Here is a 16,597-nt window from a genome sequence, read left to right as displayed (position 1 = left end):
TAAAATAAAATTCACAAGGTAGTTTTTTTCTAAACTTCTAAATTACTATAATCACTTGCTCCAAAGTTGGTCCCGAATGAAGAAATGTAATTTGCCCATAACTATCAGTTTTTGTCAAGACTAAAGAACCCTTCCTGGCAGCCGGCTAAAAATGAAGTATCCACTTATTGACCTTTGTCATTTACAAAACATTATCGTCCTGAATGAGTTTTCGATTCCAAAAAAAATAGATGATAGGGTTTGTTCCATCAGAATCACGTACTTCTAAAATTAGAACGAATATTCAGGTCTCCTTTGTTTTATAATAAATCAAGACAAAGAAATCTTCGGTTTGGAACAATAAAGAAAGAAATTCTTGAATTTATATAGCTAACGCTTTATTTTTATCCGATATGAATTTATTACATGACACGTCTTCACGTCGAGTTTTGCATTGAAGTTCTAAATTTCGTAGAAAAAAAATAGAAAAAAATTCGTCACTGCTACAGCGAATAGATTTTTTGTTCGAACGTAGGTAAGTAGGTAACTTATATGAAACTTAGTTTTAGTTTTTTAAGCACTCCTATTCCATATTCCATTTATATTAAACTAGTGAGACTTTTTCCCAACCAAACTCGCTGTTATTCATTGGATGACAATGTAGTTATGAAGTTCCAACACTCGCATACTGAGTTGCAACTTTTTCAGTTATTAATTTAGCTGTTTTCTCAGCATACATCTAACCTATGTACTTAATATGTATGTATTTATAAATATGTATATATGTAGCTATATGCTGTTTATCAGTTGTGTTAGGAACCCATAATACAAGTTAATTAATAATTTACCATGGGGCTAACCGACCGTGTGTGAAAAAGTGTCCCGACATTATTTATTTATTTTATTCACTTAATGTATTTTCCAACTCTTTGAAATAGAAAATGTTCTAGGTTGTTTCTAAAAACAACACTCGTTGTTCAGCATAATAAAAACAGTCAAAATTCAAACAATAACGGTGCCACTAGATCATCAAACAAACAATTATGTACCATCATGATTGTCCTTATCTCAATTTCCATATACTTAACCCCCACTTGCAAACTTCCCAAGTTTCCTTAACTACTAATCTCTAATATTACACAACATATTCCATGGTTATGTACTTGTTTGCAATCCGATATACTTTGAGTACGCCATACTACGCCGTACTACGCCCTAAGTATGCGGTTCTGCGTACTCATCTATGAAATGCTTATTAGTTGATCGTCACGTGTTTTGATTGCTTACTCCGAGAGCATTAAAGTTTGTAAGTAGCTACATAACACTGCTCGTGTTTATTCCTTCCGGGTGTGATATAGGTAATATGTATCAACATATAGGTACACATTTTACCAGTTATGTAATAGAAGGAACGCCTTCTATCGCCATCATACTTCATTTGTTGTTGACAATATAGAAAAAGAAAACATTTTAGTGTATATTTTTCAAAAGTAAACTATGTTAAGCAGGCTTATAAATCGCATGTTGACTTATTAAAAAGTTTCAAGCTGATAGTGACAGAAGTACCTGGGTATGTAGGTTTGTCTTAAAGTAGTCATAGGGTGCGTCCACATCTGGCGAATGTGCCGCGAATGTGCAGCTCGCGAGCCGTTTGCGACCTGCCCGCGAGCTGCGCGCGTGCATTTTTGTTCGTGCGCCGCTTCTGCGCCGCCCGCGCGCAGTTCGCGCGCGACCTAAGCGCCGTACGCGATCAGCGCGCAGGCGGCGCGCGACGTCTGACATCTTCGATAGTACTGAGCCAGTATACGGAACTGTAAGGGCGAGAACTGAGTGCGCGCAGATCGCGCGCCGCTCGCGCGCTCTATACGAGCCTTGCGTGAGTTGCGCTAAAGAGGCACACCAAACTATTGCAGTGACTGCACGCGCGCAGCTCGCAGACGGCTCGCAATCGGCTCGCGTGCTGCGCATTCGCGGCACATTCGCCAGATGTGGACGCACCCTTAAGCAATATGATAAGTGTAAGTAGTTTGTAATAAGTAATGTCATTATGTTACCACTTTTCTTTGCTCCTAAATTATAAAACATCTTACGACTTAGAACAAGAAATAAAATAAGTACAAAATTAATATTCTCTTACAAAATATGTAGGTATTCGTAGCAACAATGCTTTTTTACATAGATCGGCCATTGTTATCTTGTTAACTTGGTGATCTTCACACTGCCCCGCATCACGCTGCATCTTGCGTGTCGACGCACCTACGCGCGTTCCTGCGGGAGTGCAGATCTGCATCATCGTGCGGGTTTTTCGCGCACTCACGCGCGCAGGTGCGCTTAGTAGGATTCACGCACGGCGGCTCTCGGAGTTCTATTTTCAAATATACACGTCACGCCCATTCAAAATCACGCGCGGCACTGCGGGATTCAGTGTGCCATACCTTGCGTCTCGCCCCGCACCTACGCGCGGGGGTGCATGTTTCTCCGCGTGTATGCGCGTGATCCGCATAAACGCGCGTGGATGCATTTTCAGTGTGTTGGACTATGCGTGTTTTCCATACAAACGGAGATATTTACAAGCAACGGAAAAAAACGCATCCACGCGCTACGCTGCATCATGCGGGGCAGTGTGATAATCGCCTTAGGCAATTAGGAACAAGGAAGTGATGTTTCCTGCTGTATTATTATTCTGTTTCACTAGTGACCTACCCTGGCTTTGCATGATTCCATTTTATAATCATTTCCCTCCCTATTAGTAGGATTTATACCCTTTCAAAGCGACCTTTCTGGTTTTGAAATAAAAGTAATCAAAAATATAACTTTTTTATTATATATTAATCTATTTACATAACAAAGAAATAAAACAATAACTCATGATTAAAACTAATAACCCTCACTCGATTAAGAAATAAACTCATACAACACTGAAAACTTTTAATAAAAATAGCAGTCAACTACATACGTCGGCAGAAATCAAATTCGATCCACCTGTTAAGATCCAAACTACTCAGCACGCCAGCGCACAACTCAATTGTGGTCCCAAAATGATCATAAATACATACATAGAACACATTTTTGATAGTTTGCTCAATGATAGGATCAACAGGCTTTGGTTTAATTTTGGACTTACTACGCAATGGGCCTGATTCTGAAGTCTTAAAAATATATGTATCTGTTATCCGGGCATATTCACTGTCGAAACGATCGGCAAACTGCCCCAGCAAATACTTAACAGTGCGTGCTTTCTCTTTGGCGAGACCATCACCTTCATACCAAGGTTTCAAAACCTCTGAGTGAGATTTTTGCAATAGCTCGTAATATTTCATCCGATCATCAAACTCTTTCGCCATCATGGCCCTCCTCCAAGAACCTATTGATAGATCCCAATCATGCTTTGGAACCATTTCTGTGTACAGATCTTTCATTCTGCCAACCTCAGTTTGATGGTAGAAGCAAACAGGATTCTTCATAACAAATATCTCTGCTTCTACAAAGTATTCCTTGTAAGGATAAGTCTGCGGCACAACTTCAAACACCTTGTCAAATATTTCCTCCACAAATTCGGACGCGAAGTTGTTAAGCGCTTTCCTGTTAATTCTTGTTTTGAGAACTTCAACTTTTCGTTTTGACGTTGGCACGTCTTCCACTGAGTCACCATATAAGTTAACAAGAAGCATGTCCGTAACGTTGTCAAAAAAAGTGACATTAAGCGTGCTAAATTCCCAAAATTCCCAATAGATTCCGGGTTGGTCAGCAATAAAAGTAAAATTTATCTCTTTGCTTTGTCCAGGACAAATGACATCTTCATTTTTATTGAAAAAGAATACTTGTTCGTATACCTCTTCAGTTATAAAAGTTAATGGACGTCGCAATTTTTTCCAACAGTATCTTAAAGTCGTAGTTCCGAGGTTTTGCAGAAAGAGCTTACATCTACCAGCCTTTTTAACTGGAACATTGAAATAATAGTTCCAAAATCTACAACGATCTTGAGCTTGCTTTTGAAGTTTTCTTAAATGATGCAGGTTTTGGCCAGGTATTTCTTTGTAAAAGATTGTGTTATTTATTTTAAGAGCATAGACTCCAGTCAATGGTTCATCACAAGCATATTCTACTTCATGAACGCTAATATCCGGAATTGTGGGCCTTTTTCGAGGTGGCTCAGGTGGTCTTCTGCCTTTCACCATTAATCTGCTGATATCTGGCCTACAACAGAATAGTATGGTTAGCAGTATGGTTTAGGAACAAAAATTTTGGTATGCAAAATAATTTAAGATCATCGTATCTATGTAATAGGATTGCAATTTGATAATAACAATGAAATAGCCGTTATTTTTAATAAATATTTAGCTACTTACTTATAGGGATCAATTTTTCTGATCTCTCTCACCAACTCTGTCTCGCGATGGTCTCTATACATGTCATACTCAGCATTCAAGTCGGGAAACGAAGAGCGCTCTCTTTCTCCAATCATTCCCAATTCTTTTCTTTGAATATAAGTAGGAACACCAATATGTTCGATTACTCCTGGACTACCTTCTTCTGCTCGTGTTCTGTGTAGCTCATATACTGGTTCACAGTAACACCGTTGTTTTAATCTCGGAGGTCTATCCCACAAAGACCCTCGAACACCAGTCTTTTTCGGTATTTGAGCATATTCCAGGGCCATCTTTCGCTCCTTGTCCTCCCGAACTCTTTCCAAAAGATTCATTGTAAGGTCTATAGGAGGTCTTTGCAGTTTCTTCCCTAGACTGACTACCTCGTCTCGGCGTATCTGAATCCATTTTTCCCACAGCATTAATTCGTGATCCGGGGTAACAGGTAGTGAATATATGGGTTCGTCGTCCATAATATCACGTTGCTCCATTTTCGTCGATATTTTCTACTTTTGACGAATTTTGATCAAAATGAAATCAGTCGTATCTATAAATGTCACAATTGATTTATGTCAAAGTTAATAATACCATAGCAACATAATTTATGTATTTGTAAATATGACCGTATTTCGTGCACTTTTACCAAATTAATTTTGTAAAATCATGTCCTAAAATTATTTGTAGTTGTTATATTTTGATACTAAATTTTACCGTCCACTATCATGGAACCAGGTATTCTTATACTGTTTTACTGTTTGTTTGTTTTAGTGTTGTGTTGTCGTGTGTACTGTTTTATGATCAATGCCAATTTTTGTACATAATCGTTGTATCATTGCTACCGCTCTTATGACCCTTATAAACTAGCTTCTCTTTTTGACATATGGTTAAGCTTTTAACTTTTGTGATTTCTAGATGAAGCGGAAACCCCTGCCGAAGAAAGCAATTTACCTCCACAGGGAACCATCGAATGGCTTCATTACTGGAGTGAAATCGAAGGTCATCTGCCCTCACCCATCAACGTATCTATAACTGGTTCGACGCCATTTAAATGTCCTGAACTGAAATGGTACAACTTTGATATTTACCCGCACAAAATCAAATTGACGAATACAGGATATACACGTTAGTATTAATCTTAAGTCTGCAAGTCATTCTAGTACTTATGGACTTATTATGATCATCGTGGATAGTAAACATTTTAACTAGGTACAGAATGTTCAGAGTTTCAAAGAGCTTAGGTTCCAAAACAAACCTAAAGCCTTACCTCAAAAACGTTAATTAAGAGAACAGTATTGAGTACTTCTACTTCAAAAAGCCTACAAAGGCAACCTAACATCGCATTAATTGTATTATTAATATGTACCTAATTATTTACCGTGGTTATATTTGTATCTCTAGGGTGCTTCTTGACGGACCCAGTAAAGAAGTAGCCTATTTTTATTCTGATGAATTAGTTATTTTAATCAAAATCCTTCAGTAGTTTTTCCGCGAAAGAGTACTAACATCCATCCATATCCACTTTCGCGTTATTACATTAGCGTGGTGATTAAGCCTTAAGCAGACCCAAGTCATTTCCAAAAATAATTAAGTATTTCATTGAAAGTGTTCCTACTTAACATTTTGGAAACAATTATACTGTAATTTATTAAAGCTTTGTGTGGGAGGGTTACAAAGGGCTGATACGTGACGGATTGGGAATCTTAGACGAGATCCGAAGGTATTTGGGATCGTGGTTTATTTATTAGCGTTATTTATAGCAGCTATTTAGACAAGAGCAGGGTTGTGGTAAATTGATATTTGCTTAATTAATAGTGTTTAAAAAAATCGATAGGTGTATTTTTGTCATGTATTACTTTGGTACCTAGAGAAGGTCCAAAATATATGGTCTGTTTTAAAGTTATTCTTGTCTCATTTTGAACTCGCTTTGTTTTGGTGGTTTTCCAACTAGATATACATACGTCGCTCCTTACCAACAAAGCCTTACCATTTTTTTCTCAGTAATTACCTACCTCAAATTAGGCGCTTAGGTACCTTTCTAAACGCTGATCTAGAACTAGGCACGAATCGCTTATCCTGTTTGTATTCCCTGACGTGTGTTATACGGGATTCGGGTCAGCGCCCTGTCCAAACATGATGACGTCACAATAGCATCTCAAGCATATAATTAAGCCAAGACCAACTACATCATTAGCATTCCGTTACAACACAATAGAATAATTTAAGGCCTCCTTGTAACGGAATTAATCGAAAATGCTTACCGATTTTAGACGTCGATGTAAAATTGTTAGATATTCAGAGACTAAAGACCAATACCTATATTTGGTTCTTCTCTCCGAAAAGACTAAAGTGTGAAAGGCTTACTCAAACAATAAGCTTTACAAAATCTTATAGAAGCTAATGGAACTGTCAGTTGTGGTTTGTTGAGAATGATACAATACCAAGTTATGTCTGTAGGTTTGCCTGAGACTGACAGATATTTATTACGCAATGCGAAAGGATTGAATGGCACATGTACCTTACCTACTTTCGATTAGTTTAATTTATAAAGGAAGAAGTTATAGGACATTCTTTTGATGACAAAAGATTATGACCTTTTATGAAAATTTACTGGAATTGATAATGTAAATAAGTAAATATTATGAACTGTCAATTCTTGTGGTATAGCCTGAGAGTTTACCTCTCAGCCAATATAGGCCCTAACAAGGTCCACAATTATCTTAAGCTATAAGCCTAATATTACCGTACGCCTTATCAAAAGCAGTGGAACGATCGAACGAAATGATATGAATATACATTGAAAACGTTGTTTTATTAGGAAACATGTAGCATTTTCAAAATTTTATTTCCGTTACTAAACCGTTGAAGTTATACAAATATTTTGTTTTCAGTGCTTCTCTCCGCAAAATGGACGACAGAGCGCCCGTACTTGGAAGGGGGTCCATTTTTGGAAAAACACGTGCTCTCTCAAATCCATTTCCACTGGGGTGCTAATATGATGGAAGGCAGTGATCACGCAGTAGACGACAGGAGATATCCTGGTGAAATGCATGTCAGTTCAATATATTGTACGTAGAAAGTTATTACCTGCATAGTTTTTGATGCTTCGATAGAGACAGATCATCTGATTAATTTGGTAACCTGACATCAAATTGCTGTGAATGAGGACCTTAACTTATAAAAAAAGTCATTTAGGAAACCTCTACCAGAACTAACCAGAAATCAATACCTTGACTCCAGTCGACTGATAAATTTGGAAATCGATCATGCATTTAAAAACCTAGCCTTTTCCCAACTATGTAAGAGTCGGTTTCCAGAATAAACAAATATAGCAGTGTCTATGTTTTATCATCAAAGATATTCAAATGACAGTCAGAACCCACCAATTTAACTTGTCTTCCGAAACACGTAAATAAATCCGGAAATTATCACCATCGAAACTTGATGTTCAAAATTATACGTGCACAAAATTGTAACTGTAACATCTACTATCTATGCACATTCTCTGTAAAATTAAACAAAGGGTAAAGGAGCTATGTCGCGCTTAATTAGATAGCTTCCTAACTGCAACCTGGCTTCATCTATTGAGCCCGCTATAATACCTATCATTATTACCTAATAACCTGCAAATTGCCCGAAGCAAACGCGTTAGTTGGAAACAAGGATACTTCATATACCAGCCTTGGATGTTATTACCCATAACCCATATTATGTAGTCTTATATAAACTATGCATAAGGATATATTACGTGCCCATACGCAATCGCTCGTCGATGTGCGATTTTGCGTTGATTTCCCTTGGGGGTAATGAGCGTTTTTCGCTATTTTTATTGGAAGCGGAATGTAATAGGATATTTTCTCTTCGTCTATTGTTACATTACTACATAACAATGTGTATTGAGTAAACACATTGTCCCTAACCATTCCTGACTGACTAGTTTGCCAACTTAATCAAACCTAGTCGCAAGGGCTAGAATGCTGCGGTAGAATGCTTTGGCGACTCGTGCCGTCGACAAAAGGTAGGTAATTAGAGGTAAAACCAGTTGGGTCTTTTGTCAGTACTAGACCGGCTCGCCCTACCACCTCTTTGAGGATTATCACAATTAAAAAAGGGCTACGGAAAAAAATACATCCACAGAAATTTAGAGGAATTGTTAGTAGGTAAGTATAAAATTAAAAATAAGGCTAAATAATTAAAATGAGAAGCATTATCAAAAATCGAATGTGTGTACCTATTATGGAGGTATATACTAAATTTTCCCTTTCTCAATGCAATCTTGCTAACAAAATTAGAATTTACAAGCACTGTTTGTCTGTTTAATATGCAAAATTTATATTCTAAGCGAAACTTAATATACAAAATTCAATAAAGGAAAATGTGAACTATTTAAACGAAATATTGCTTAAGTGAAAGTGCATAATAAAATCTAACTAATATTCCAGAGGAATTCCAGTTAATAAAATTTCCTAAATGCATCGGGTTCATTGTACAAAACGAAAACGAAAATAGTGCATTGACACGTAAAAAAGTTCATAGAAAAGGAAAATACCGTCCGAGTGCAAATTGTAATAGTTCCGTACACGCGTAGGTACTTCTCCGTCTTATAAGTTAAATATTGATAAAATAACCAAATACTTTTCAGACACAATTACATTAATATAATTAACTTAAACTATTTAGTAGGTAGGTACTTTATTTATTTTATTAGACCTACCACGATATTTACAGAGTTGGAACTGTAACATTCGATGTGATATATTTTGGAAACTTTTAATTCCATTAAAAAAACTTTTCATGTAGATACAAGCAAAGTCTACTGGGGTTCCCTTTGATGTATTCAAAGGTACGGATCCTTAAAAATGGTCCTTCCACGCTTAAATCAGATTATAAAGACCACTTACATAGACGATTTTATTGATGGCAATCCCTCTTCTGAATACCAAGTAAAGTGTTGAATTTAACACGATCATAACTCACCTTCAACGACATGTTACTACGTGGTTTTACTTTGAAATGGGCTAGTTAATCACATCTGCCATATGATATTCCATCAATCAGTTTTGAGAGCTTAGGGCTACCTTGCACTTAGGAATTAAGGAATGAAAGGTCCAAGTTCAAATGTGAAATAATTTTTCATAATGTCAGTTCAGGGGCTTATACCTACTTTCAACTTTACACAAAGTTTACCTCGTAATCCGTGTCCTCGTGGTCAGTAAAACAAAAAGCAATGTAGACAGACAGATAGTAGGTACTCAATGACTGTCGATGTCTGCGTTGCAAACGATATAAGCAGACTTCTAAGATGTCTCTTGTGGCGTCCCTGCATTTGATTCCAAGACAATTACCTAGCACATTTCCTCCAGTATTAATTGCTAGGAGCCGGGCGGGACGGAGGAGTAAGGATTATCCAAACCCAGTCAATAGAAAGCTTCCTAACGAAAAAACCTGTAACCTTGGTCATGGACACGTACGGCCAACGAAGCATTTGATTACATACTTAATTGAACCTCCTTCTTTCAGGTCTCATTCTTTCGTTCAGAATATTTGACGCAAGAAGAAGCATTGCATCATCATGATGGAGTGACCATGATTTGCTACATAATTAAGGTTGATTTGCCTTTACCATAGGAATATTAAATCCATGCCCAATTTCATGAAATTCGAAAACTTTCAATTAAATACGTACCTAATCATTATGTTCTTGAATATTACTTACAGTACGGTGTTAGTCCAGACGAAAGACTAAGTTGGGTATTAGAAGGGATCAATCGAGTACAAGAGGCACAAACGAATACCCGAATTGGCCCACTACCGATGTCACGGCTTCTACCAATGTTCTTCGAAGACTATTTTCTTTATTGGGGAACTTTGGAGACGGTGAAGGATGAAAAATATGTGATCAAGTGGTTGGTGCCAAGAACTACGCTGTTCGCCTCTTTAGAACAGGTAGATCGTTAGTTTAGTTAGAAGATGGAAAGAACGTAGTACCACAGAGCAAAATAGAGTAATGGTACAGAAGCTCCCAAGTACAGTAATTTATTTACCTAACTATCTATAAAAAAATGTATTTTGCCAGATGAACGAGTTTCGTCGGCTATGGGGCCCATGGGATGAACCAAACCTGCGAAATTACAGACCACTTCAAGAACGAGGAGGTAGACACGTCTTCTTCATCAACCCACATTGGGCCCAGTACAATTCATTGCTGCCTATATCAAGAGTACCAGAGCCATCTATTTCTGTCCTGTCTCCAGCTTATAGAAAGAATTCTTGGATGCTACCACCACAGAACAGGGCAAATGATGCAGAGGGATTTCATTTTGAAGCAGGTCTCAAATCTAGTTCTTCTCGTTGTCTTCAGAAAACTATTTAGTGGGATCGTTTTTTATTTAAAAATTGAGGACATTGGCCCTTCAGTGTACAAAGGTACAAGGATAATTGTAAACAAATTGACACAAGAAGTGGCGTTTTTTTTTATTTGCACTTTTAGTAACTGTTTTGTATGTCAACTGTTTTGTATTGTCAGTTTCTGTACGTGTATATCTCGTCCTGTAAATAAATAGTTCTATGGAATGGCTTATTTAATTTAGTATACAATTTATACACAACTAACCGTAATTTGAATAAACAAGACTAGAATAAAATTATCTTGATCTGGGTACATACCGTACCTATTTCCTCTACGTCTTATTGACTATAATAAATAATAGGGTTTTAGAACAACCTATTTTATATAGGTGATTGTAAGCTATAGCAAGTAGCGCAAGTATTCAATAAAACAAATAGCTTAAAATGCAAAGGTTTTCCATGATTAAACAAGAAAAAAATAAATTATATAAATAATCACAATTCCGCTTCCTGCATTTCGACTATCGATATTTAAATTAAATCATGAAGTCTTAAAATACTAGGCGGTATTGCTCGAAAAAAAATAACTGCTCTGTCAAAGTAAAATGTCAGTGTCAAAACAGACATCAACAAAAAGATAACCACAAGATAACCTGCAAAGTTCGTCTTCATATATAATCATAACAAAATGTTAAGGAATATTTTCCGTACCAGCCGCTGGCTGGCACGAAGGCAGATCAATAGTGTGCTTCCAGTATTAATACGCCATTCTCCAAGCATATCACAAAACGTGCCTAGTTTGTCTATTGCCCGCCAATTTTCGTCTAATCCATCTGCCCCACAAGTTTCTGAAGTCGACCCAGCGGTTTTTGAAGAAATATGCAACGAAACATTAGAATCTCTTTGTGACTATTTCGAAGAGCTTGTCGATGCTTCTCCAAATTTAAAAGGTGCTGACGTCACGTTTAGCGTAAGTATTCTTTAAAGTATTCTTTTTTTAAACTTTCATGGTTCTTCCATTTTAGAGCACAGTTTATTCATTTTATTTAACTACTTTTATCCTGTTTAATAGTTATTGGCAACGCTTTCTAGTCCACAGTTCTTTTTTAAATATTCTGTTATTTATTGTTAAATCTGAATTATGTAAGTGTAAAAGTATTGCCAGCAATTTTAATATTGTTTACTCAAGTGCTTTGATAAATAGGTACAATTTTATTGTTGTCTTATCAGAAAAAAATAACTGGATGTACCTACTGATCAGTAATAAACTTAATTACATGAATGAAAAACTTGACCCATAATTGCATGTACTTAAAACAACTGAATTCATAACCATATAACCAATTCACAGTAAATATGTATGAAACATAAAAATAGAATTTTTATCTAATTTCAGGATGGCGTACTAACAGTAGCCCTCGGTTCCAAGTACGGTACTTACGTAATAAACAGACAAACACCGAACAAACAAATCTGGCTTAGTTCTCCAGTATCCGGGCCCAAGCGCTATGACTTGATACTGAAAGACGGTGGCCACTGGGTATATAAACATGACGGAATAAGTCTACACAAATTACTCCAAGAAGAAATATCCAAAATAGTAACAAACAAAGTAGAATTCAAGAAGTGTTCTCATAGCTTAGTCTGAAAAGTGTATATTTTATTTATTTTATAGTAAATAGGTTTTATTGTTTATTTTTGTTTTATTTTTTTATCCAAAATGGAGGTTATTGAAGATGGAAATATTATGGATCGTATTCCTATTCTTTTGCAAAGGGATTTGGAATATTATCAGGTAAAGAATCTTTATAATTTTTGCTAATTTGTTCTCTTGATAGATAGACACACACATACACACATGCAAAATACTTTATGTTGTTGTAGTAATTTAGTAGTATATACAACATGTACCGTAATTAACGCACACCCTCAAACTCAAACTCAAACTCAAAACTCAAAATCGTTTATTCAAATTAGGCTGATAAATCAGCACTTTTCGAACGTCAAAAACAAAAGACAGCCCCCAAAAACGCCCGCCCTTCACCACTTCCTATGTGTTTTTGCTGGGAAGAAGAAGTGGCGCAACAAACTCCCCAGCAACACATGTCTGTCTGTAAGGTTTGAAGAACCAGAATGTATACAAAACAAGTCAAAAAGTCATAAAAATATCATTATCACATGATAACTATTATATAAAATTAAAAAAGGAAAAAAAAAAACAAACTGAACACAAGTAGGCTAGCACACAGATTTACACCTATAAAGACTAAGTACTCAAGCATTTCTTATAGTCCATTAAGTGTATCTAAAGCCTCCTGTTAATAAAATAAAAATGTATTTTAATATAAGCATAGAATCAGCGTGCCCACCTACATGCGCATAGATGTTTACGTTGTAGCTGTACAACACAAACAAGGTGTACCTGCTAGGACTACAGTATTATTATTTTCTTCAAAAAAAAAAGCTAATAGAAAATCATACTAAAATTGATAAAGTGTCAATAGCCATCAACACGACCTGGTACCGCCAGCAGCACCCGTTCACGAGTATAACGCGAGGATCAGCCATCGCCCCCTTCGCACATTTTTGAGGGAAGGGGACAACCCGACCCCCAACGCTACCGCTGGCCATACCGTCTAAGGGAGCATGACGTGCTTGCTGCTATTCAACAAAAGTAGAACATGTAAGAAATGCTGCAGTCACTAGCAAGCCATAAAGAAACAATGGTAAGCAAAGTTTAACAAAACTTCCCTAAGTAAATAAAAATAAACTCAATTATAATTCAGAATTAATGTCCGAAGTAATGTCAATTAATGTAAACAATAATAATAAGTTAATAATTTAGTTAAAGTGATAACAAGAATGAGCTGCCTCGCGTTCAACTTAGCGACCAACTATTCTTATCATTTAAATAGTCATTAATGCTATAGTAAGCCTTCTTTGAAAGAATTGACTTTACTTGTAATTTAAATGCGTTAAACGGTAATTGTAGTAAAGTTAGAGGTAGTTTATTATAAAAGCGAATACCGAGCCCCAAAAATGATCCATGAACCTTATGAAGTCTGTGAGTGGGTACACACAGTTTGTGCTTGTTTCTAGTGTTAATACTGTGAACATCGCTTTTTTTGGTGTACAAATGAATATTTTGCCTAATGTAAAGTATATTGGCAAAGATAAATTGTGATGCCACAGTAAGAATGCCTATTTCTTTAAAGAGCTCTCTTAGCGAGTGTCTACTACCTAACCGGTATATCGCACGAACAGCTCGTTTTTGTAATACAAATATGTTTTGAATATCAGCAGCTTTGCCCCACAGAAGAATACCGTAGGACATAACGCTGTGAAAGTAGCTAAAATAGACTACTCGAGCTGTTTCTACGTCAGTGAATTGTCTTACTTTTCTGACGGCGTACGCAGCTGAGCTAAGCCTTCCCGCGAGGCCAGCTATATGCGAGCCCCACTGAAGTCTGCTATCGACTGATATACCAAGAAATACTGTGGATTTGACAGTTTCTAGAACCTCGTTACTTAATATAATATTCGGGCCTAGGTTTTTCACGTTCGGTAGAGTAAATTTAAGGCATTTTGTTTTCTTCGCATTTAAGACCAAGTTATTAGTACTAAACCAGTGTGTAACCAACGAAAGTGCACTGTTTACGTCGTTAAAGTGATCCCTATTTCTGTCGACTTTAAAAATAAGTGAAGTGTCATCTGCAAACAGTACAACGTCACAGATATTCTTCAGATGGTATGGTAGATCATTAATATATACCAGGAATAAGAACGGACCTAATATTGAGCCCTGTGGCACACCTAATTGGACTGATAAACCTGATGATTTGACGCCATTGACATCTACGCATTGCACTCTGTTATTTAAATAGGATTCTATTACGCTAAGAGCTTCATTTTGGACTCCGTAGTAACGTAATTTACGTAGAAGCGTATCGTGGTGCACACAATCGAATGCTTTGGAGAGATCACAGAATACTCCAATGGCATTCTGAGAGTTTTCCCACGCATTAAAAATGTGTTTTAAAAGAGCTACACCAGCATCTGTTGTCGAACGACCTTTTGTAAAGCCATATTGTTCACTATGAAGGAGGCTATTAACATTGAAATATCTTTGTAACTGCTTGAGTACTAATTTTTCGAATATTTTACTAAAAGCGGGTAAGATGGATATGGGTCTAAAATTATTTACATCCTTCTTATCGCCTGATTTAAATAAAGGAATGACTTTACTTAGTTTCATTAGGTCGGGAAAAACTCCGGTTTCAATACATTTATTAAATGTGATAGCAAGATAGGGGGCAACAATGTCGATAATATTCTTTAATAGTTTAATGGAAATACCCCAATAGTCACCACTGTTTTTTAAGCTCAGCGAATTAAAAACATTAATAACATCAATTGGCGTTATTTGCTCAAAACTAAAAATAGCGTCACACTTAGGGACACTATTATGCAGGAGATTCTCAGCGTCCGTAGCAGAAGAACTCAAGGAGCGAGTCGTAGTTAAAGGTATGCTAGCAAAGAACTCATTAAATGCCATGGCTACGTCAGCCGCATTACTAATACGTTTATTATCAGCGAATATTTCTAATTTATTCTCAATATTTGTCGATTTTCCAGTTTCCTGATTAATAATTTTCCAAGTAGTCTTTACTTTATTGGAAGAATTTTTTATTGTATTACTTATATATTTTGCTTTAGCAACATTACAAATTTGTTTAAATAATTTTGAATATTTTCTAACATAATCTAAGAATGGAGTATCAAACCTGTACATTTTCATACCGTATAACTCGTAAAGCCTCGCTCGACTTTGACTTTGACTTTGAGTGAGAAGTAACACATTTTTAAAAAGAGCTCCTGAGTTTTCTTTATTTTAAAATTATTAGCATTGCATATAACACTGTGTAAATGCACTAAAACACAGCAGTTTTACTAGATGCACTCACTTTTTTAACAATTACAACTTTCACTCTCAAAATTAAGTCATAACAAACAAAAATGGATCTGTACGCGAAGCTGTCAAACTGCATGGAGGAACTGTCTGCCACCTTCACCTCGAGGATGAACACATATGAGGAAGAGTTGAAGAATGTCACCAGCAATGAGGCAACGCACAAGACCATTGCCAGCCTGTCCCGAGACTTCACTGAGTTTAAGTGCCTCATTTGGAAAACAATGAGTGCACTTAAGATGCAGGTGGAGTTGCTGACAGTGGGCCTGGATCGGCACGAAATGTCTTCCCGTAGGCGAGTGCTTCTTCTTCACGGTCTTCCTGAGCAGAAGGACGAAGATCATGTGTCCCGGGCAGTTGCAGTCTTGACGGAAGAAATGAAGCTGCCTAGTGTATCTGCAGGGGATATTGCGTCGTGTCATCGGTTGGGAGTAGATGGCAGTAGAACAAGGCCTCTGCTTATAAGGTTCCAGAGCCACAGTCTGCGCAGCGAGGTGTGGCGAAGCAAGACAGCTCTGAAGGGCACTGGACTTGTGTTCTCAGAGTTCCTGACAAAGCCCAGGCACGATGCATTTGTTGCGGCTCGGAAGCATTTTGGGGTGAAGGAGTGCTGGACGTCCGAGGGTAAGATCCTCATACTGCTGCCTGACAAGTCTCGGAGAAAGATAGAGTCCCCTGCGGAACTGCAGCAACTAATTGCACAGTTCCCGATGCCTGCTGCTGCGACTAACAAGCCGGCGTTGAGCATCAACAAAACTCCGACGGGCAAAAGGCCAAGAAAGCAAGCAAAACAGTAGCTGTGATAGTTTTTCTTTTCTTTTTGTTTGTCGGTAATTGTAAATTAAAATATCATTGTGTTTGTTAATGTTGTGACGTTTGACATTAGCTATATAGTTTGATGTGTTGTGACTCGTTCAGAAACTTTAATTAATTTTTG

At 37.0% G+C, this 16,597-nt stretch overlaps 4 protein-coding genes across 4 annotated transcripts in view; 3 read left to right on the top strand and 1 right to left on the bottom strand.

Annotated features, from left to right (window-relative positions):
• Positions 1-2,927: 2,927 nt before the first annotated feature.
• LOC124632165 (MYCBP-associated protein-like) lies at positions 2,928-4,837 on the bottom strand. Its single transcript, XM_047166871.1, has 2 exons — positions 4,329-4,837; positions 2,928-4,176 (listed from the first exon to the last, which is right to left on the bottom strand). Exons 1-2 carry the CDS (start codon positions 4,835-4,837, stop codon positions 2,928-2,930), a joined length of 1,758 nt encoding a protein of 585 aa, XP_047022827.1.
• A 231-nt stretch (positions 4,838-5,068) lies between these two features.
• Positions 5,069-10,716, top strand: LOC124632133 (carbonic anhydrase 1-like). Its single transcript, XM_047166812.1, has 6 exons — positions 5,069-5,078; positions 5,259-5,468; positions 7,235-7,395; positions 9,864-9,950; positions 10,062-10,289; positions 10,420-10,716. The coding sequence occupies exons 1-6, from the start codon at positions 5,069-5,071 to the stop codon at positions 10,714-10,716; spliced, it is 993 nt and encodes a 330-aa protein (XP_047022768.1).
• A 622-nt stretch (positions 10,717-11,338) lies between these two features.
• On the top strand, positions 11,339-12,384 carry LOC124631643 (frataxin homolog, mitochondrial). The gene is made up of 2 exons (XM_047166136.1): positions 11,339-11,661; positions 12,088-12,384. The coding sequence occupies exons 1-2, from the start codon at positions 11,380-11,382 to the stop codon at positions 12,337-12,339; spliced, it is 534 nt and encodes a 177-aa protein (XP_047022092.1). The 5' UTR covers positions 11,339-11,379; the 3' UTR covers positions 12,340-12,384.
• LOC124632020 overlaps positions 12,380-16,597 on the top strand; it is a 27,089-nt gene continuing 22,871 nt past the window's right edge. The window contains exon 1 of the mRNA XM_047166673.1: positions 12,380-12,486. Within this exon, the coding sequence (XP_047022629.1) occupies positions 12,412-12,486 (75 nt within the window). The 5' untranslated portion in view covers positions 12,380-12,411. The remainder of the gene's footprint in view (positions 12,487-16,597) is intronic.

Source organism: Helicoverpa zea, chromosome 7 (assembly GCF_022581195.2).
Source record: "Helicoverpa zea isolate HzStark_Cry1AcR chromosome 7, ilHelZeax1.1, whole genome shotgun sequence".
Classification (NCBI taxonomy): domain Eukaryota; kingdom Metazoa; phylum Arthropoda; class Insecta; order Lepidoptera; family Noctuidae; genus Helicoverpa; species Helicoverpa zea.
This window is presented reverse-complemented; position numbering and strand designations above follow the sequence as displayed.